The 22224-nt window shown below is 47.7% G+C and overlaps 1 protein-coding gene across 2 annotated transcripts in view; it reads left to right on the forward strand.

The window, feature by feature from the left end:
• Positions 1 to 22224, forward strand: part of Trol (terribly reduced optic lobes) — a 148688-nt gene that overhangs the window by 26759 nt on the left and 99705 nt on the right. Inside the window, exons 2-9 of one of the 2 annotated variants that reach the window (XM_076827887.1) lie at positions 15034 to 15196; positions 15274 to 15419; positions 15490 to 15640; positions 15760 to 15928; positions 17045 to 17208; positions 17544 to 17693; positions 18324 to 18599; positions 19270 to 19386. In XM_076827887.1, the coding sequence (XP_076684002.1) occupies positions 15034 to 15196; positions 15274 to 15419; positions 15490 to 15640; positions 15760 to 15928; positions 17045 to 17208; positions 17544 to 17693; positions 18324 to 18599; positions 19270 to 19386 (1336 nt within the window). The remainder of the gene's footprint in view (positions 1 to 15033; positions 15197 to 15273; positions 15420 to 15489; positions 15641 to 15759; positions 15929 to 17044; positions 17209 to 17543; positions 17694 to 18323; positions 18600 to 19269; positions 19387 to 22224) is intronic. The other variant, XM_076827886.1, reaches the window with a different exon arrangement.

Below are 22224 nucleotides of genomic sequence, written 5' to 3' on the forward strand. Positions count from 1 at the left end.
CAAAAAAGTTACCACTTTTTTTATTTGTTCTATTTTTGTTATATTTTAACATACAGTTGGGACTGTGGTGAGTTTAATATGCATATTCTGATGGAGAATTTTAAGCTGTATGAAATCCAGTTAAAGTTGAATTTATTTAACTGACAAAAAAAAGTGTTACGTGACATTGAACGGGGTAGCACATTTTTGGGGCCGACGAAGAAGTTACCACGTTTAGTAACTTTTTAGGTTGTCCTAAAAGCAAAAGGTGCTCCCACAAATTATTAGATTTTTTTTATTAAAAATTTTTTTTTTTATTTGTTTGCTATAAAAGTGTGTTGTCTTGTTTAAAGTTATGTAGGGTTTTTGTTTGTTAGTTAAATAAATTCATCTGCAACTGGGTTTTGCACAGCCTTTAATTCTCTTCCAAAATATGTATATTAGGCACATACTGCAGTTTTGAGTTGATATTGAAGAGTAATGGAAGTAGGGTGACTCGAAAAAGTGGTAACTTTTTTGTCCGCTACTGTATAAGTTTGCAACGTTACACTGTACGTATAGTGTAAAAATTGGAATCTCATTCCGTATGACTCATGCTGATAAACCTTATCACCTGCCAGCATTCCACGCGAGTATCCAATCCCAAATACATACTTTCAGCCTTCCGAGCACCTGTCCTGTTTTCTTTTGTAGCTCGTTACAGAATGAAGCTACTGTAGACACCGGTGCTTCGATACTTCTGGGAATGTAGGACAGTAATTCTTGGATATTTGCAAGTAGACATTTGCTGTTGTAACCTTCTTCTTCGTCTCGGAAAAATTGGAGCAGTAGGTGGCGCAGGATCTATCCTCCGCGTGTGTCGGCTATTTCCAGCAATATCGTCAGTGACTGCCACCGAAAAACTTCATCGTTGTTCGAGTAGACAGAAGCGGAGAGAGCAAGAGAGAGGGAGAGAGAGACGGGAGAGAGTAAGCCTCTATAAATACACACTTACGGAGAGATATGCGTGGTGTAAAATATGCAACGAAACGGGTGTTCCAGTTCAGGGAGTGAACTCACTCGGCCAATTAGTCAGCGTCGTTACGAGCGGGGTGATTACTGCTATTTTTCTCCCCACCACCCACCATCGACACGCAGATAAGGCGTTATCGGTGCTGCGTAGACAAATAGGATAATTGATTGCAGACAGCTAGCTGGTAACAGGCCACATAATTGGTATTAGCTTCGTTCTGTCCCTTTTTCTGTGTCGTTGCTTCATTTGCCTCTTGTATGACGTACAGTTCTTTGGGGACGTGGCGCTTTTCGTGGATACCGATTGGGTTTCGAACGTCCAAGTGTCACTTTTTCTGTGAAAATCGGTCCCTCGGAATTTCATTTGATTTTTGTTTTTTAATCGACCTGTAGGAGCAATTAATCATACCGTTTCGGTGGAGATTCGTCAGATCTTTTGACAAGAAACTTGCGTGTTCGTGGTGCGCGTCGATTCGATTCAAATTTTTGACCTCCTTTCTTGAATCAGTCTGTAGGAGTAGTTGGGTGTATTGGATTTAGTTTGTGTGTAGTATTTTAGTAACGCAGTACAGCGTTGTGTTCTGTTTATCTACTCTTTAAGGAAGTGCTGTGTGCTTAAGAACTTTTGAACCGGCCTTTTGAATCGACCTGTACACTCAACCACTTGTATCAAGTTTAAAATGTCTAAATTCGATTTTGTCAGCCTTTATTCCCAAAAGCTTTTATGCGTTTGACTTCTTCACTATGTTTGCTTCTTCTTTTGAATCTCCCTGTAGAATCACCCATCCGCACAACTTCCAACCAACCCCGTAGACCAGATCTCGTTGAATACACCTTCTTGACCCACTTTCACGAGAACCTTTCAAGGTGAAACTTCTGAATTCCCATTTTGAAACGCCCTGTACAATTAATCAGCTATTATCAGCTATTATTGGCAAATTTTCGCGAAAAATGCACCGCATATTTCGGCAGGGGTGGATTAACAGAGTACTTCCAAGTTTTAGTAACCTTCGCGACTGTTACTGTTTGCAAGGCGAATGCAATCGCGTTATCTCACTGCTGAGAAAGGAAAACATGTTTTGACCAAGCTTCGGTCTTTCTCAGCTGACCACAGATTTCCTGGGAAACAGCGGATAAAATAGAATTTTACGTAATTTTGTCGGGGAAATCGGAATGTGCCGACGATTGATGGAAACGTCCGCAGCCACTGTGCACGAGACGCGGAGCTAAATACACACGAGCTCGACTCTCCTGTAGGACCCATCAAATCAGTGGTGTTTCATGAATATTTTCACTTGAAATCGACGAGCTGATTGTAACGATGTTTCGAGGGGGATAATCACTGTGGTTAAAATTATATTTCGGTCTCTTAAAAATATATCCTTTGAAGGATAAAAAATAGAACAAAGAGCGTTATAAAATGTCCATTTTACGCGAAGTTATTCGCTGTGAAAGTTGAGTGGCGAGGGAAATAGAAGTCTTCATTTCTTGATATTATATTCCAAGGTGTACCGCTTCATTTCCGAGCATAGCTTTCAAAAATCCAAAAATAAATCTCGAAACTGACGTTCCTCGAATTCCTCAAATCGTAGCCAGTATCCCCAAAAGCAGCTACTGAGTGCCACGGTTAGAGGCTCGGGATGATCTCACAGTCAAAGGCCCATGAAAGATTCATTATCCTTCACCTTGGGTTCGTTTTGCCTCGGCAGACAACGTGGTAAGTGGCATTCGTGGTAGCCTGGAGATTCGAACTTGTATCACCTGCGAAATGACTCGCTGGATCCTTATAGACGACTCTCATCCCCGAGTTGTGCAATCCGGCCTCGCTTTGTCGCGATGTCGATTTGCTTGCCGTGGAGAAAGCGTCCCAGGCTGGCACACAAATTTCATAATCCGTCGATGCATAATCTGGCCATTTACGGTACACCAATGTTGCCCAAAACTTATGGCCAGCTGGGGGGACTCTGGTTTCTCTGCTGCTTGAGGGATCAAGGACGTCGAGGCTGAGGACCTCGAAGAAGATTTCGGCTCTTTACAGTGGGCGTTTATTGGCACAGAAGGAAATGTCATGGAATTCTAGGGAGAGGGGGGTTTGAGTAAAAAATTGTGGAAGCAGAGGGAAGATGGGGTTTAAAAAGTGTATTTTAAGACTGGGGAGTTAAGTTCTTGGGTTCTGAAGATGGGGGCCATTTTGTAGAAGCTTTGAGTGGGGTTTGTTTTAGAGTCGAACTTCAAAGTGATTAAAATGAAAACTATCCTCCATCCACCTCTATTAACTGTCCTTCGTCTGCCCCCAAACTTGTTCACCATCGACTCCCATACATGTCCCTACCAAGCCCCGCCCATCCACATAAACGCAATTCAAGCTGCACCCCCAATCCAAGAAGAATCACCCAACACCTCAAACGTTCCACCTAGCTCCCCCAATTCCCACAACTCACTCTCCGCCACCACGCTTGTCATTTCCTTCCTGCGATTCGCCGCTTGGCCAAGTGTAACCCAGTTTTTCACCACCCAGCGGGAAACTTATCTGCGTCCGCGTTAGACAAGATACACAGCGCGAAGTAAACACCCACTGATACCAAGCGTGGCCAGATTTCGTTTCCTCTAGTTCTTTAGTAGATTCCTCTGGAACTAAGAATTTTGGTACTGGAATCTGAAGGACAACTTCCAACTTCATCCTGCGTCTCCTTTGGCTTCCTTTGGGCCAGGCCTCCATTACACCCGACTACAGCGACATCTCTGAAGTTCCAGAGTCTGTAGCACCTTTCAATTTTCAATTTTAATCACTCAAAAACATCTTCCTCTGGTCCAGCTCACGTCCACTCCCCAGAAACCTTAAAAAAAACTCTCCTCCACGTCGATCTGCAGACCATCATACGATGCTCTTCCAAATTAATACCCCCCCTTCACCCGCTCGCCCTGCCGCGCAATTTAAAGAGCCGCAGCTCCCTTAATACGCGAGAATCGACTCGCAGGGAGTCTGCAGCGTGCTCCGGGCTCGTGTTCCATCAATTTCCACGCGGGATTTCTTCACACGGCGGATTTGCGAGCGTACATTTTGCCCGTAATCAATCGCTGATGGGCTCCAGCGTAATGGCGGGGCAGCAAGTGTTGCCTGGAAAATGCTGGGATAATTGCCGTTTAATTGGAAACCCGATAACCTTGGGTGATTAGGTTCGTTTGAGGGATCGCCGGCTATCATCCCCGACTGTGGCAGTCAGTAAATTATACCTCGAGCAGCGCTCCTGCTCCTCGGAACTCCTCCGAGCACAACGCTACGCCTATCACGGGCTGCAAAGTTCCTCAGAGAGGAATATGGGGGTTGCGGTAGATTCCAGCTGGAATATTTTTGGAGGAGGATGAGAGGTGGCTTGAAATTCATTGTGGGTGGAGGTGAGATGGCAGATTTATTGTAGAGGATGATGAATTGATTGATTAAACAAATAACTGAGGCCTATGACGTATTTACATAGTTGAGGTCTTGTTCAGATATAATTAAAGCTAGTTGAGACCTAAATACTAGGTGAGACTTAGTTCAGAAATAACAAAGAGCTAGTTGAAAACAAACTATAATGGAGTTTAGACCTAATCAGATCTAACCAAACTTAATCGACCTCCATTTAAGACCCAACCAAACCTAAATAGTTGATATCTATTTAAAACTTAACCAAATCCAGTAGAAACTTATTTAAGACTTAAGCAATGCCCAGTTGACTCCACACCTAGACCTAACCTAGTCTTCAGATACATTAAACAAGTCCTCCTCCACTTTTCAAGCTTTCCATTCGCATTCCAAGGTTTGAATTATTCTCCAAGCTGAATTAGTATACCACAGACCTAACCTTTCATCGATAAGAAACGGACGAACGCATCGAAAAAGTGACGTAACGCTACTCAACGCAGAGAATGCCGCGTTTAAATCAGTCTACTTTCTTTTCCCCATCGATTTCCCTTTCCCCGATCGCCGACTCGCTGCTCAAAGTCAAGAACGGCAGGCAATCGAGCATTTGTCTGCAGTCACGGTTCGTTACGCCCGATTCTACCGTCTGCCTGCGTGTAGTTGAGCCACCTAATCGAAAGCAAGCCAAATAAAAGTGAAAAGAAGGAAACGAGAGGCAACGAAAAACTTCAACAGATTAGATACGTACGTGACCACGGGATCCCTTCTAGATTCCGCGCTATGTAACCTAAAAATGCACGTGCGTAACCTGTAATTACCTGATTACACACTGCGCAGAGAATTCTGGCTGTAAAATCAAACATAATCCGATGCCACGAACGACAAACCATGTTCCCACAATCTCAAACCCATTTCCTCGATCCCAAATTCCAGAGGATGTGGGATTTCTGTTAAAATTAATCGCGACCTGCCCGGAGGATGTGGGTTTATGGTTAAGAAATGCTCCTGAACTGATAAATTCGAACTGAACTCATCCGGAATTACAGGCGAAACTATTCCACTAGATACACTCGTAACTACAAAAATTTTTCAAGATTTTGGAAGCTTCAAGCAGAGTCCGCTAACGACCATAGATCCCGCAAAATGCTGAATTCCCCATGGAATTCCCTAGATGCCACGTGCAGATTAAAGCGAGAGGAGGGTCGCCCGTGGTTTTGTAGTCGCAGTCCACGGTTCTGCACGAGTGTGTTCATTTAGCCGCGGCAGCTCGCAGCCCCGCACAATTGGCGTTAATTGTGACGCGTCGCGACGAAAAATGGTCAGGAGGGGGAGGGGGGGGATCGTTCCCCTTTTCTTCCTTCTTTTTTAATATTCTCCTCGAAGCCCCGACATACTTTCGCGAGTGAGTCATCGCTGGATTCTGGTCGAACGAGATCAGGCACGGTTTCTCTCTGCCATTCTTTCTCCGCTTGTCCATTTTCTGGAGCCCCGGTCTTGTACCCTCTGCGACGCCATTTACACTGCACTCCTTCGGGGCCATTTTCAATTTGTAGTTCGACTCTCTCGCTATTATCCTGGTTAGGCTTAAGCTTCTTGCGTCACACTTCGCGGTGGACGTTTTGGCGGCGAAGATCTTGCAGCGATTACAGGAGGTGTTCTTTTTTTGTAAGGAAAGAGACACGAGGTTCCCGGCGCTGGGTGTATCGCGATGTATTTCGGGACACTGACTCACACCGTTTCGCCGCCACGTGCTTTCTCCGCCATTGAGTCACGAATAAGACGACATTCTGGCTGGGCTGCTGGTACTACAGGCTGTCTCAGAATCGCGGAAGAATTTTTCTAGAGGGTCAGTGGTTCTCCAGGGGAAGGGAAAGGGTGTGATATTTAGGTTAGGTTAGGTTTATTCTTTCCTTGGTACAGTACACATACATATATATATATATATATATATATATATATATATATATATATATATATATCCTATACCATAAGTGGCATTTTAAGAAGCATTCTTATATAGCCCAACGAACTTTAGTCTTTTAGGGTGTGATATGTATCAAGGAGTTGAGTATAACCCTTTTTCTAAGTCAGAAGGGTTCGTTTATTTTCTATGGTGGATGTTGGGAATTGCGGGTGGAGATGATCGCGTGACCAAATTTTGATACTCTATGGATGACAGTGACTAGTTTCGGAGTTTGGTAGGCGATCTATTATCGAAGCATTATGCATAGGTACAGCTGTAGAAGATCCTCCCTGTATTCCTCCATCATTTCTCCATCCCACATCCTTTTCCCCACTCCCTTGGTTTTCGCAACATAAAAACCCTAAAAATTTCAACCCCCAAACCCTAAAATATCTCGAAGAAGCTCCAGGGCGGCAAAGGGGAAGTCCTCGCGCGTCGTCGAGGCGTTGAAGGCGCCGGGGAGGGCATAGAAACGAGGATTTGTCGGTCGGATGTTAGACAATGGACTATTAGGGCAGTTTCGTGGTAAGCTGCTCTGCGCCCTCTCCTCGCTCTCTTCAGGCGGGGGCGAAGGCGAGGACAGAGGGTTGTCGAGGGTGCTTGGCGCGCGCCTACGTCCCTCACTCCCCTGCTCCTTCGCACCTATTTGCTCCGCTGCTGGTCTCTTCGCGGCCGAATTCCTCTTTCATCCCAAATTTCTCGTGCCTCCACTCAAGGTCCGCCTACCGATGGCACTCCGCTAGCAATTATCCTTGAAGCACTATCAATCCCGCGAGTCTAAACGAAGAAACCAACCTGGCCCAGCGGATAACAGTGCTCGCACGCATATCTTTCCATCGGAATTAATCAGTTTCCAGTTCCAATTGAAGACAAGGTGCTTTCACTTGTAGGATAGCCCTGGACGAGTCTGATCGGGCATTATTATCGTCGGAATGGAGTTGCTCTGATTGGTACAGAGAAGGAAGTCCCTGAATGGACAGTTCCTGGTCGGAGGAGCCGCTGGGAAGTGGAATAGTGGGTCGAACGTCCAGGGTCCGAGCACTGTCTAAGGTCGACACGTTGAAGATTCAACAGAGGCTTGCCTGGGGACGGCTGGCGGGAATGTTGCGCAATCGTTCGATTATAATTTCGCCTCTGACATAATTGCACGTGCTGCTGGCTGGGCGCACGTGCCGGCGCGTGGATCGGTCGATAAAAATGGATGAAGACGCTCGGCGAACGGATTCTCCATTGTCGGAGGCCCATTCCCATTCGACGAGAGAAAACTCGCCGAACGTGGACGATTTCGGCGCTGATTAAGCCGAATAACCGCTAGGATGAATTCTTCAGTGATGACCGGATGCGGGGAGTTAATTGAAATCGCGTTCAACCGTTTCCTGTTTGGGGCGTGATTTTCTGATGCAATAGCCCGCGCTCCTGGCTGTCGGTGCTTGATTCTTTAAAGAAATGACGCCGGTCCGCGCGGGGTTATGTAGGTTATGCGGTTTGAACGGTTTTGAGTCTCGGACCAACATGCCTGGGTGACTTCTTCGACTTTACTCGAAAGATTCCACGATTCTTAACTGTTTCCTTGGGTCCTCTTGTTCTTTTTGGTATCAGCTAACAGTATGCGATGTTTACTTCACGATTGTGTTGATTTCGAGTTGCGGACAAATATGACTCGGTCAGTTTATCGCGGTAACTCGAAGGAATTCCAGGAATCGACGAGGAACAACTATCCACGTCCTATTTGACATTCAGAACGTTTCCAGCGGCTCGATCTATTCTCGATCCAGCGTGGAGCCGACGGAAACGCGTCTCCCCGACGGATTGTTTGCTTTTGCCAAACACGCATGCCCTCCTTTCCATCGATACGACGCAGCCTGACCAGCTAACAGTGCCTCCTCTGTTATTTGTCGCGTTGTGTCTGGCCCGGGGATCATAAATCCCTTATATCGCCCGCCAGGTGTTGTTCAGGTAGGCGAATGAACCCCGAAACGGTCTGCAGTAGGTCGCCCCTTGTGTCTGTGCACACTCGGTGTCCTCTTCTGATGGACAGCCCTTGTCCAGGATTAAAGGAGTGTTTTCAGACGGTCCCTATAACGATTTCCGTCGTTCGAAATCCATTCCTCGGCGTTTATCGAGTCCCCAGAGACACGAGCCACCTTTTAATGGTGTTTTCACTGAAAATATGCGCCAACCTTCGACAAAATGTATCTGGACTGATGGTGTTGCCTTCTTGACGCCAGCCAGGATGATCTGTGTCCATGATTTTATAATTTGAACGACTTTCATTCCCGGACCAACGTGCCGGGAGCATTTTCCCCGCTTTTCTCGTGAAATATTAACATTACACGCAGACTCTTCTGAACTTAAATGTTCTGTTTGATGCCAGCTATCAGAATACACCGCAAACGTCAGGATTACACAAATTTTAAGTCGCCAATCTGCGGGATTAAACGAACACGAGCTCGCGGCATATTGGTTTCCCTACCAATGAATAATTGACTCGAGCCAGTTATACAATTGCCACCAAAACTTCATTCCTCCGCTTTTCGAAGACTCCCCTATTGTTGAGGGAGCAGAAGAATCCGTGAAAATCAGGAGATAATGATAGAAGACACGATCTCCCTAAGTGGGTAAGCGAGTTTCGTAATTCGTTCGGTCCACCACTCATCGCCTCGGGTTTCACGGCTCGGAGGAGGAGTGAAAACTGGAAGAATAGGGTGGAGGATAGCCTCTGGGGAGGAAAAGTGGGATCAGGCGTGGCTAACCGACGCATTTAGCCATCCTGCACACGTTCCCGCTTGTTTGCACTAGAAACAAACCTACATCGAGCACTTCCAGGCCTCTGATCGATCCACTGATACTCTCGAAATTGATCACACACCCCTTCACCCGTGCTTCGGAGAAAGTGTTGCAGCGGAGCATTTAGATCCGCACCTCGGATCGCTCAATATTCCTGGTGGACGATCCTCCGGCGAGGTCGGAGCTCCGTCCGAACGATGGATGTGTTAAAAAGACTGCCTCTCCTGGTGAAAACTGGCTGAAAAGCTCCGATCGGTTGAAATCCTCCTTCGACAGCGACGCGGGCAGCTCGGGCTGAAACGGTGGCTGATTTTTTTGCTCGGGAACACGATCTCGAGCCGCAGTCTCTCTCGTTTCGACGTCTGACTGGCAGATCGCAGCCTCGGGGCCGGACAACTCCTGTCCGGGAAGTCGAACCACCATGATTTCCGCAATTTCGCCCTGCTGAGAGGATTGCCCATGGTATTTGCTGCCCTCCCGACTGGGGGATATGAAAGTTCATATGAGATGATCCGTTTCGGGATCTTATACCGTTCTCTTGGTCCTTTTGGGTCCTGGGAAGCGACACGTGAAGGCTTGCGCTGCTGTTGTGGCTGGAGGGCGGGCTGATTAGCAAATGAGTAGAGCTTGGGCTAATTTTTTAGGGGAATTTGGGTGTACTGGTTTGGACTTCTAGGTAGTTGTAGGTTGATGCTGGGATGGGGTTATTGTTGGGATAAGATTAGATAAATGTAGGATTGAGATCAGTATTGCGGATAGATTAGGATTAATAGTGGACTTGGGATAGTGATTGTTGGTAAGCATTGGTGAGGATTCCTGGTGGAACTGGCACCACTGTTTCGGATACAGCTAGGAATATACTTCTCAGTGGCTGAACTAGGGTTGTTATTAGTATTAGTTGTAAGTAGTGGGATTCACACTTCTTTGTAGATCTACGCTCATAATCTCCAACAAACTTACAATTATGGGCTCCCAATAGACCTAAACTGAGGACTACCGATACACCAAGGATTACAATCCTAGGTCTAGGAGTCCCGCTAAACCTAGCACCATTACTCCCCATGGATCAGTAGATCCACCACCTTCAGTAGACCTAGCCCCTATCCCTAGTAGATCCCAGCACACCCCTTATCCTCCTCAATTTGCTCCCCCTTCCACCGTAAATACGTGTACAAAAGTGTCGACCGGAGTCTTTCCATCCTCGTAGAAGCCACCCCCAAGTGCTGAGAGGCAGTTAAAATGCAAAGGTGCGCGGCGAAACGACAGCAGCGCCGCCTATGCGGAAGATTCGGCCGCCGTGCGTGTTCCTCTTTAGTATTCCGCGCGATGGCCGCCCTCTTTTCCGCGTCTAGCCACCCCCCGCCTCGCCCGCAGCCAGCCCTCCTCGTGGCATGTTCTTCACATTAATATACCGCTGGCTTAAGACAAAGGACGATCGGCCAGTCCCTCCTCCTTTCCTCTCTATGCAGGGACGCCACCCCACCTCGCTCCTCGGAGCTCCGTCTGCCCGTCAGGGCCGTATATTTTCGTTAAGTCGAAGCCTCCCCGAAGTCCCTCAAATTGGGGGATTTCTTCCTCGCCGGCGTTCACCGCGGCGACGTGCTGGATCTTGACCTTTGACGGGCTTGATAGCCCGTGATCCTGACGATCATGGCGGATCGGGACGTGCCCATGTTGAATAATGCCGCTGAGCCAGCCCATCGCTGCTTGTTCGGTGATTAGAGGGTTGCCGACAGGTTACGGAACGTGTACTGATAGAGAATAATGCGCTTTTGATGTGCATTTATAGATCCCTTAATTTCAGAGAGATTTGTTTGAACAAAAATACTCGCGAGCCACTCGAACCCATCAGTACTTTTTTCAGAAAATGCTCCATTCCTTGTGTGAACGAGCGGGGGAAGTGTTCCCTTCGCTGAAATGATTATTTATTCATAAAATCGCATTTATTCAGACCTCTGTGACTCGAGTTGTTTACTTGACCAGGGAGATTCGTCGGCGTTGCACCCGAAGTGGGTAGTAGCCTCTTACAATTGGGATGTTATATTCTAAGAAGATGAATTGTGACATTGATCTGTCCTATTCGTAGAACTCAGTGTGGGGGGAGGCTCGAAACTCGATTAACAGCCCGAGGAGGGCACAGGTAAACGGGGGTCGTTAAACTCCGCGGAAAAATGAGTGCAGACACCGATGACTCACCCGGCCTGGGACTGGTCCTGAAGAATAAGTCTCCTGTGCCGTCTGCATCGTTAAAGCCGCGTGTGTTGACTGCAGTCTGCGTGCACGTGTTGCTTGCGTAACGAGCGAGCTGCATATTCGCGGCTGATAAAATCGGCGAAATCGCTTTCCACTCCACTTCCTGTTGGTCCTTCTTCTTGGTCGCTGCGGAGTGACATCATGATGATCGTTGACGATTTTAGTCAAGGGATGTCGCTGAATAATACGTAAAAGGTGTCTCAGAAGTGTGATTAAAGGTCGCAAAGGGGAATAATCGTGTTTGAATGTGCACAGGTTCTGGAATTATAAATTATCCGCGTTTTATTTAATATTGAGGTGCTTGAAGATTAAGGCAAAAGCCGACGCGGACGTATTCCTTGGACAAAAAGGAATCGAAAAGTCCTTTACCGTTTCGCGATCAGACGCCCCGTTCGCGAGATAAAAGCGATCGAAGTTCCAGTGGCGGGAAATCAAGCGCGCGCTTTTTGAATTTCAAACTTTAAAACTTCGATCGCTTGTATCTCGAGAACAAAGCGTCGAATCGCGAAACGGTAAAGGACTTTTCGGTCCCATTTGACCCGCGGAATCTACCCGCACCATTTCATCCCTTATTTTTCGCACACCCTGTATATCACCACAGGAATCTAAATCACAAAAGTACCTGCAAACCAGGGTCCCACTGTAGAACCTCATACCGCCCCACTTCTGTCGACTGTTAAAACATTCACCCCTAATTCTGACACAGAACCCCACCTCCAAGGGCCGCTGCAATGCTCAAAGTCTAATAACACCGACACCGAACCAGTTACAGCGATGTGACGATACAAATCTCGAGGTTCCTTATCTCCACTGAAACTCGACGAGGGGTGGGACTCGTTTAAACGACCGGGCGAGTGGCGAGCTCGAAAGAGTCGATCAAAAATCGACCAAAGGGGAGAGGTTCTCCGGCGAAGGTACCCCTCCGAAGTTCCGAGGACGAATTTCTTCTCAGGCCACTTAGCCTGCCCCGACACGTATTCTCCATGCATTTTAAGGATTTCGGACCTGGCGTCGCGGGTGGGAAGGGGGCGGTGTTTTGTCGAAGTATGAGCACGTAGTTGTCGTGAAAGGATCATAGAGTGGACTTAGCCGCGGGATCCCGCGTAAAACTTGGCCAGAATAACAAAGTTTTGTCTCGAACCTCGTCCCTGGACCCCGCCCCCGGATTCCTCGGCCACCCGGCGATTTATGCTCTCGAAACTAGCCTCATCGACCATTTTGTCCACCCTCCACCCCCAAGTTCTACGAATCTCAGGATTAAATGTAACAAAATTTTCTGCACAAAACTGCGCGCCAAAATTGGTTCAGGGGTAGTGTTTCTGTGTGGGGGGGGGGGGGAACGAGATTCAGGGGTTTGTCTGGAGTTTCTCAGGCGGAACGGCGAGTTCTCGAGGTGGGATTAAAAGGCAGCATAGCTTGATGCTCTCCACCTGTCGGAAGTAGGTCTTGCGTTTGGTTTTGGAGAAGTTTCGAGGATGAGATCACTGGATCGTATCTGCGGAGGAAAGGCAGCGCGGTTGGAGGGATTGTCGGCACATGATACGCGTTATCTGGCCCCGACTTCCGCGGTTCCCTTGGAAAACAGATGGTTGCGTGGTGGAAAGCGAGTTTTAATGACGGACCCGATGGTTTTCGGAAAAGGAGCTTGAAACAGGTGGTTCGGATCACTGAGATATTCGCTACAGTATAATTAAGCTCGAAATAGTGACTGTAGCTGTCACTATAGTCCGTAATTCCCTGTGCGGGAAACGCCTACGGGGCGTTCAGCAACTATACTGCTCTAGTACGACGATATGATTCCCGCACGTGGACATCTACTCAAATCTGAAGGGCCGTGAAATCCGCTCAAATATGCTACAAATCAATATTACCAATCATTAAACACAATATCTCATCTCATCTGTTCCCTGCCTCTCCGTGCGGGACTCCTCACGCTCCATCCCTTAACCACGCTCCCAGCACGCCCATAGGCGTCCGCCGCACGGCTGGCAGTGTTCACCTCCCCCTTCATCTCATATTTAGCAGAGCCATGGTAGGAAAGTACGCGAACGCAGTCGCGCCAGCGTAATGACGCCGTCTAGGCCGATTTAAGGTTGATTAGCGCGAGGCCTCTGGCCGGAAGACCGCTTCCACGCTTCCGGTCACTTGCCACGGGGAACGCCGGTTCTCGAGGAAACGCGACACCAAATTATTCGCCGCCATTAGACAGATATCCGCCAGATGGTTCCTCCGCAACGGATGAAAACGTTCTCCTCGCTCTGATTGGGTGCCACGCCGACGGATATCCTATTTCTCGCTCAACTGGGAGCGCGATACCTCCACTTCCGTTTCCCCGGGACAATTCACTAAAAAATACCACTCCAATGACGTTAATTCCCTAATCTGCGTAATCAATTCTCATTCCAATTCGCTCGGACCGCACTAAACGCTAGCTTCGCCACTGAGCGTACGCCGCGTGCGGTAACCTTATATTCCCGTTTGCGATCCACGCGCGCCGAACGCACCGTCGGCGTTTCCCGCACAGCCCGGTGCAACGAAACTTTGAAACCACTCAGGGATTTTCTTTAATACTACAAAACTACCCTTCACTCTGAGGGGGGCTAGAAATTTCCTATTCTTCTATTGAAAGATATTTCCTCACCCCCTAATCACCTCGAATCGCGGTCCAGTGTCCTCAAATTCCTCAGGAATCAAAGACTAATCTCGATTACTCCCAGGTCCCTCTTCGATTCGTCCAGAAAGTGGGTCGCTGGGAGCGGGGGCGAGGCGTCGAGGGTGTCTCTTTATATGCCGTTTCCAGGGCTGCTTTATCCTCGAGGGGGATGGGCCACGTAGACCCGGGAGATATAGAGGGATCGTGGTGTCGATGCTCGGCTGCATAGCCTCGTCAGATCCTGTAACGATGCTTTATTTCGCCGAGTGTTGGCTCCTTCTGGCGATCCTCGAGGCTGCTACGTCGTTGAGGCGAGTCCTGCCGGGATCCTGCCGGCCGCCGGGAGCCGGCAGAGAGCCCGCGGGAATGGCCACGGCGATCCTGAATTTATATCGGGTGTTTAGGGGAGAATTGGTTCTTTATGAGCGGAGCGTGACGACACTCGACGATGTACTGTGTATGGGGGATACCTGGCTGTTGCAGGCCGTTTGCTTGGATGGCGCGAAGCTGCATCTGTGATTTGGGGCGCGAGGGATCATGATATCGGTGACTGTTGAGGGCGTCGGGTGATAATTGCGGGGTCATTGGATTTTTTTTAACTAATCCTAGATTCTCAAAAAAAAATTCAAGTCATTTGAACCAATTTTAAACAAGTTATCCATTTTAAGGGTGGCCGATCACTTTTGCACCCCACTGTATACTTCTAAATCGGTCGTTAAATTTCACGCGCTGGGTGACGTCGCGCGGTTCGCGCGGGAAGCTTAACCCGGCAAGCGCGCCAACACGCCCATTTCAAATAGCCCGGGACCAGAGTACTGCGTCGCGTCGCGTTGCAGGAGGAAGACCTAAGGAACTTTTAAATTAACAAATATTCGCCAGATATACTCTCAGTATCTTCCACTCAAAGTACGCAACAGCTAATCCGAAATTTATTCTTCAGAGAAATAACTTCCACCGTTCACGAAGCCTGTTTATCGTTTCCAGAACGACGACCTGGTCTTCGACCAGGATGGCAAGCAGTCCTTCGCGGAAACACCTTTAATCGAGATACACCAGCAGGAGTCCCTCCTGCACAGGATAAAAAGGGGCTTCTTCGACGTCTTTGGCCTAGGTCCAAGCACCACCACCACTACAGAAACTCCGCCAGGTACCTTTCCTCTTTCGCTACTCCCGTTGCACCCCTTGCCTAACAATTAATACCCTGCTCTTCCTCTGCGGAACCAGACGAAGCCGAAGCAAAGGATGTCTTCGAAGACGAGACACCAATCGAGCCCGAGGACAAGGAACCTCAGGTGGCCAGTGTCAAGGCGCCAGCCAACTTGGAGAGGCTACCCCGCGACAGTCGAGAGGAGAACGACGAGGCTGAAGTGGTAGGAATCTAGATGCTTCCTGGAGATCTCTGTTTCCATTCGAATGGTACATTTTCACTGTTTCCTGCAGGATAATGAGGTGGAAGACGTTGCGGAGGGCAGAAGGGAGCCACCCAAGTTCGGGAACAGTGACGATGAGGATCTAGCTGGCTCTGGGGAGGTCGAAGGCAGCGCTGGAGACGCTGTAGGGCGTCATCCCGGCGGACCCAATGGACAGAGAAGTGAGTCACGCTTTGCTGTTAACTTAGGTTCATTCTGCGGATGGTTTTGGCTTTTGCGTATCGAACAGAAGAATTCTAAGTCGATGAATTGCAAGTCACTGTTTTTCATGATGTTGCAGAGTACTACCGGATAACCCTGACGGTTGGCGAGCCCTACATCCGCGAGTACGCGGACAGGAACAGTCAGCAGTACAAGGAGCTGAGTGGCAACGTGACGCAGGGCCTGGAAGAGCTGTACAACCGTCACATACCCAGTGACAGGCACTACGTCAACGTGGTTAAAATATCGTGAGTACATTCCTTGACGCATCGATACTGCTTGTAAAACCTCCACCATTGTAACTTTCAAAGCTGCACGTTCCAAGGTAGTACACTTAAGGTCTGCGCACACATATCCGTTCCGTGTAAGAGGGGCGTAGAGAGTTCAAAGGTGTGATTCTTGTTTGTTGAATTCATAGTTTCCACTGGAACCTGTAGAAACAGAAATTAAATCAAAATTATACGATTGCCGGCTGAAAAACTGCGAGAAAAAAAGATTCCAGAAAAACGCGCTTAAAATTTGTGGGCAAAGGCGACGCTATAAGTTACCGCTTGACCTTTTTAGCTGCAAAAACTATAAGTTTATACTATCTTCCGTTCTGCCTGCATATTAAGGTATGTTTAAAGTAATACTCAGAATTTTTTTGAACATTTTTATCGCACATATACATAGATATAGTCGGCAACGCAAACTTCTTCTATAAAAAATTCTTTTCCGACGGGCGTTGGTGTGGGAACTGTTCTAGTCATCCAAAATGGAAAAACTACGGTTTATTTTCTTTATTATGCTTGTCGTTATGGTTGGAACCACAGAGGCCCCCTAACGATAAAAATTTGCAGAATGACAGTATTTTGAAGAAAGTGTTCGATTTTGCTCCGTAAATTTAACTGTTTTCGTTCTGTAGAATTAATTTTATATAAGATAGAAACTCGTCCTAGGTTTCAACCATAGAGACAAACATAATAAAGAAAATGAACCTTAGTTTTTTCATTTTGGATGACTAGAACAGTTCCCACAGCAACGCCCGTCGGAAAAGAATATTTTTGAAGAAGCTTGCGCCACCGACTAAAAGGTGCGACATAAAGGTTCAAAAAAATTCTGAGTACTACTTCAAACATACCTTAATATACAGGCAAAACGCTAGATAGTATAAACTTATAGTTTTTGTTAAATAAATTCCCGCAGATGGCGTTGAAAAACGGGCAGTTCCGCTAGAGCACCACCCCGCCTTAAAGCGGGGTATCCTCCTTATATCCGCCTTATACCCGTGTATCTCCTTGAGGGATCCACAGTATAGTGGTCCCACGAGCTGCCAAGTCAAAATAATGAGTCAAAGACATAACCACGGTTCTCTGTGTCCCCAGGCCGACCACGTCCGACAGCTTCACGTCGCAAGTCACCCTAGACATTGGCTCGACGTTCACAGACGAGCTGGAGGTGCGCAACATCCTCGAGGAACAGCTGGAGTTCCACTCCTTAGGCAGTATCCAAGTGCGCCCCGAGGGCTTCACCTTCAGAGTGTTCCACGGTAAGTTCTAAATCGATGCGGCTTCGGGATGATCGATTCCTCCATGGAAGATTTCCAAACTGAGGCTACGGAGTTGCAGTTTCCCAGATATCTCCCAACGGGACCTTCGTTGTGGAGTCTGTCCTTCTGCTCGTTTCAATCTGTTAGAGATGTTTGCACGCGGAATGCCTTAGAATCTACCACACACAGGCTTTTACGTCGCCCGATTTTAGTTTCTCAGTTCTCTTTCCTCACCGATTCCTACCCTAAGTCTCCTCACGATTCCCCTTTTATGTTGCATTATTTTACCCGCTGACGCGACGCGAACACCTCTACACACACTCGACACATACTAGCTGGCGAAGACATTGGCGAGGAGGAGTGCAACCTGGCCACAGAGTTGACCTGTAGAGACGGTGCATGCGTGCCATTAGACGCCAGGTGCGACGGAATCGCTCAGTGCGAGGACGGCTCTGACGAGCTCGATTGCCCGACGACAGTCACCGGTGAGTACTCATAACCCGCAGTGTCCACTTGTAAATATATTGGGCCAATTGGTCGCCAATCACTGCGCTGTAAATTATTCACATTCTTCGTGTGATTAACGTTGCATGTTGGCGTCACACTGAATACTTCATCCATTGCAGCCAGTTGTTCTGGCAGCGGAAAGCTTAAAATTTATATATTGTTTATTGGGGGTTTGTCCAGAATACAGTGATTACGGAGACATGTAAAAAATATCAATTTCAAACATCCTTAAGATCCCCATCCTAAAATATGCTCACGTTTCTCTGACCGCTCAATAGGTCTCTATCCGTTATGGCAGTATTCCCCAAATTCTCTTCGCAAAAATAGCTAAACCAGCAATTTCTGGGTTCACCTAGAGACCATCAATCAGACCTCCAACTGTCTCCGAAATATCTCTTCATTAATCACCCCTAAGCTCGTCGTACTCACAATTCCTAGCCCGCCTACTAACCCACCCGCCTGTGGTGCCCGTGTCTCCAGAACAACTGGCTGGAACCTTCACATATGAATGGCTCCTTGGTTCACCGGAGGGCCATCCTTCAGCCACGATTTTCTTTTCTATTCGTTGTTTATAATTCGTACTCGTTTGGCTAACTACCGCTTGGTAGCACTCGCCTCGTCCACCCCATCGGTACATCAGCCGCTTGAGAGCGTCACAGAGGTACCGGTATTCTTTGAGGTGCCTGTGACGCCCACCGAGCCCACGGAGGACGGGTACAGAGAGAAAGGCGACGAAAGCACGCTGAGGTCAGCGATGAACGATTGTCGCGGCGACGACACGATGCGCTGTAGCGACGGAAGTCGCTACATCTGCTCTGTGCAGCAGTGTGACGGCGTGCCTGATTGCGAGGACGGCGGTGACGAAGCTGGATGCGCAGATCTAGGTACAGGACGTTTCACGATCGCCTTGAAACTGGGACGCATCGCTTAGCTTGATGTCTAGTTGTCTAGTAGATTCGTACTGCATGCCGATATGTGACGGTTACATTGTAACCATAGCCATAGTTGCATTTGCTTATTTAGCGGGGGAGAGCAGAGCTGAACAGTTGCTATTTTGGGAGGTGGTGGTTTAGAGTGAGGAGTTCAGAGCCGTTTTAAAGCAAGGTTTTGGGTGGTTGTTGAGTGTGTGGGACACCTAAGTGGTCGTGTGTAATTAATTGGACTTGCACTATACTCCCTGTCATTTAAGAAGGAACCTGCCGACCGACGAGTTTAGACCGGTTCTGCGCAGGTTGACGCTCATTGGTGCCGGGAGAAGCCACTATTGGCTGTACCCCCACCAACGCTTTTTCGGAGCCAATGAGCTCATTCTACATGCGCGGAACGGGTTCGTTCTTAAATGACTCGGAGTATAGGTGTGGAGGAGTTTGGGATGCCAAAAATTTCTGTCTTCCTTGGGGTGTAAAGGGGAGATTTAGCTTCTCGCCTCTTCCTCTGTCATTCTCATAATATTCTTCATGTTTATTTTCTGTATAAAGGGAACCGTGCATGGGGTACTTCTGAGTGCGCAGGTTCGTGGGATACAGGTATGTGAAGGGTGGCTTGATTTTACAGGTTGCAGTGCTGGAGAGTTCGCCTGTGACGTCACCAGGTGCATCCTGGAGGCTCAACGCTGCAACTTCGCCACGGACTGCGATGACGGAAGCGACGAGCACGACTGCAGCTACCCTGGTGAGTCAGACTTCTGCCTCTGTTCTAGCAAAACCAGCGCATGGTGGTTTCGATTTTACGGTTTCTGCAACGTGTTCACTGTCAGACGAGTTTTTCATGGCGTATTTAAGAAATCAGAGTAAAGTTATTATCAGCTGGGGAAATTAAATTTTCTGCTAATATATCGTTTAGCATATTGCGTTCAGTAATAGTCATTTATAACTTCTGACTATTAAGTCAGTACAAGTTAATATTCATGAATAATGTATATTCATGATCACTTGATAATGCATTTATCGTCGAATATCATTGACTCAGAAATTTGCAAGTAATAGAGTGTATTTATACGCGATCTAGTGTCAGTCTAGCGACCCTCGTGACAGTGAGCATATTATCTGTGTACTTGTATTGTATGTACCGCGTATTTGGTGTGCGGACGTCTCCAATAGAGAAAATAAGCGACATCCACTCATTAAGAAAGAGACGTTTTAAATAGAATTACGATCATTACTGTCGATTGCATTAATATAAACGAACCATTGCAATATCTAAACATCTTATACCGCAATGCAGAGTTACGGTCTGATAAGGCCATAGTTAGTTTTACAACTAGCAGGCAATAAGCACTTCAAACTTTCTCTAAACAATATCCTTACTCTCTTTAAACCGAACGCTCAAACCCCAATAAATTAAAGAACAATACAGTTGTGTGTGAGACACAAATCCCGCAGCTAGAAACTCTACAGATAAATTCCCACTCAGCAGCCATACTTACCAGCGCCCGATAACTCACTCCCCCTTACCGGCAATCGTAAACTGCACCGTCGATAACTTCCCAATCTGCTCCATCGATAACTTCGCATCTGCTGCGTCGATAACTTTGCAATCTGCTCCGTCGATATACTTGCTTGATCACTGCGGAGAAAAGGATCCCGAATTTACCGACTTGCGCTGTCGATAAACTTACTCACTTTAGATAGAAGGGTTCCTCAATTTACCGACCTTCCGAGTCGGTAAACCACACCTCCACGCCTGTGCTGTGTAACCCAGCTGACCAAGCGAAGGGTGACCACCCTCGACGCCCCAACTTCCGGTTCCCGAACTAATTAAAAGTCGTTCGGTCCCGTCTCGTCGAGTAGACGCGACAGCCTCGAAGACGCGGCTGGAACGTGCCGATTTCTCCCCAGGCGGAAAGAGGGTCAGGTGGACGTCGACCAGGACGTGCCTACTGAATATTCAAATCTCGAGGGCTGTTCCCACCCTGCTTCTGTTTTACCGCGCTTTTTGCAACGGGGCGTCGAGTGGCGGATGATTATGGTCGGCGACAGGGAGGCAGCGACGGAAGTCGGCTAGAAGGTGTTCGCAGCCCCCTTATAAAGTGACCAGTGTACCTCCCCCTAAAGCAGCTTCTTTTTTTTAATTGAAACCTGCCTTGTCATTCCAGCCAGTCAGCTCTGCCCCATAGTATTCGTGCCTGCTGAGGCCTGGGATTGACATTAGGGAGTCTAATTTGTATGGGGAGGTGCCATTCTTTGGCAGACCTGGGGGAAACACAAAGGGGCACGTGTCAGAGTGGATATATGAGCCACCTACTCAATTGAAAAGCAGGTTGAATCTCTATTTGTGTTCTGGAATGATGTTAGCCTGTTTTGCGGGTGTGGCCACTTTGGGTGCTAACGATGAGGACACGTGTCCTCTTCCTGATGAGTTAAAAGGACATGGTTTGCGATCAGTGATCTCATCTTTTGCATTAATTGAAGCTCCATGAGCTCCACATGTAACGCCCCACCAATAAGTAATGCCCATTTTGGGTGCTAACGATGAGGACACGTGTCCTGTTGATGGCAAAGATGAGTCAAAAGGAAGTGGGTTGAGATTGGGCTGGCCATTCTTTGGCACATCTGGAGGAAACAGGAAGGGATACGTGTCAGAGTGGGTATGTGAGCCACCTACTCAATTGAATGGGAGTTTCAATCTCTATTTGTGTTCTGGAATGATGATAGCCTGTTTCTGCTGTATCCCCAGTTTGGGTGCTAATGAGGAGGACATGTGGCTCCTTGGTGATGAGTCAGAAGGAAGTGTTTTGAGATTAGTGATCTCATATTTGGAATTAATTGAAGCTCCCATAAGCTCCGCATGGAATAACTAGGATATCAATCTACAATTTTAGTAGGCATACCACTTGGGTGTCCTATTGGAGGTGTCGAGTTAGCCACTTTCCCCTAATGGCACCGCAGTTCTGCACCCCTGGCCAGCTGCCCACATCGAAAACAGCTGGTCCAGGACGATCCATGTCCCAACAATCGCCAATCACGCGTCACACAGCCTCCACTTTGCACTTTTCAATCAGCGTCTCAGAGATGACGTCCCTTAACCTACTTACGGCTGACGAACCCCATTGTTCCACGCATCAGAAAATCGTGATAACTGCCTGACACTGGACAGTCATGGCCATTCCTTCAATGCCGAGTCCATCGATGCCACATTTGGGGCATCCCCAATCGAGGAGTTCTTCTCTATTCACGTCTCCACGTCTTTGCCCTGGTCAATGCACACCCTGCCACTGAGCCGGTCCTAACTCAAGTCCTCATTACACTGGAATATCCATAAGTTTCCCCAAATTGGAACTTAAAAGCTTCCCAAAACTCCTCTTTTAAAAGTGACCAGAAAAATGGCGCTTAAGTTATATTCTTCACAATTTCTGCGCTCTTAGCTCGATTTCGATTTCGACGCTGAATTGAAACGATGGCTTCAACTTCTGGTAATTAGTTGCAATAGTGTTAGTTGCGGCCCTGGAATTAGAAATACACAGAACAATGGGTGCCTCGAAGTTTATTCCTGAATCGAATGGTACAGGGC

The sequence above is a fragment of the Andrena cerasifolii genome, chromosome 15 (genome assembly GCF_050908995.1).
Source record: "Andrena cerasifolii isolate SP2316 chromosome 15, iyAndCera1_principal, whole genome shotgun sequence".
Classification (NCBI taxonomy): Eukaryota; Metazoa; Arthropoda; class Insecta; order Hymenoptera; family Andrenidae; genus Andrena; species Andrena cerasifolii.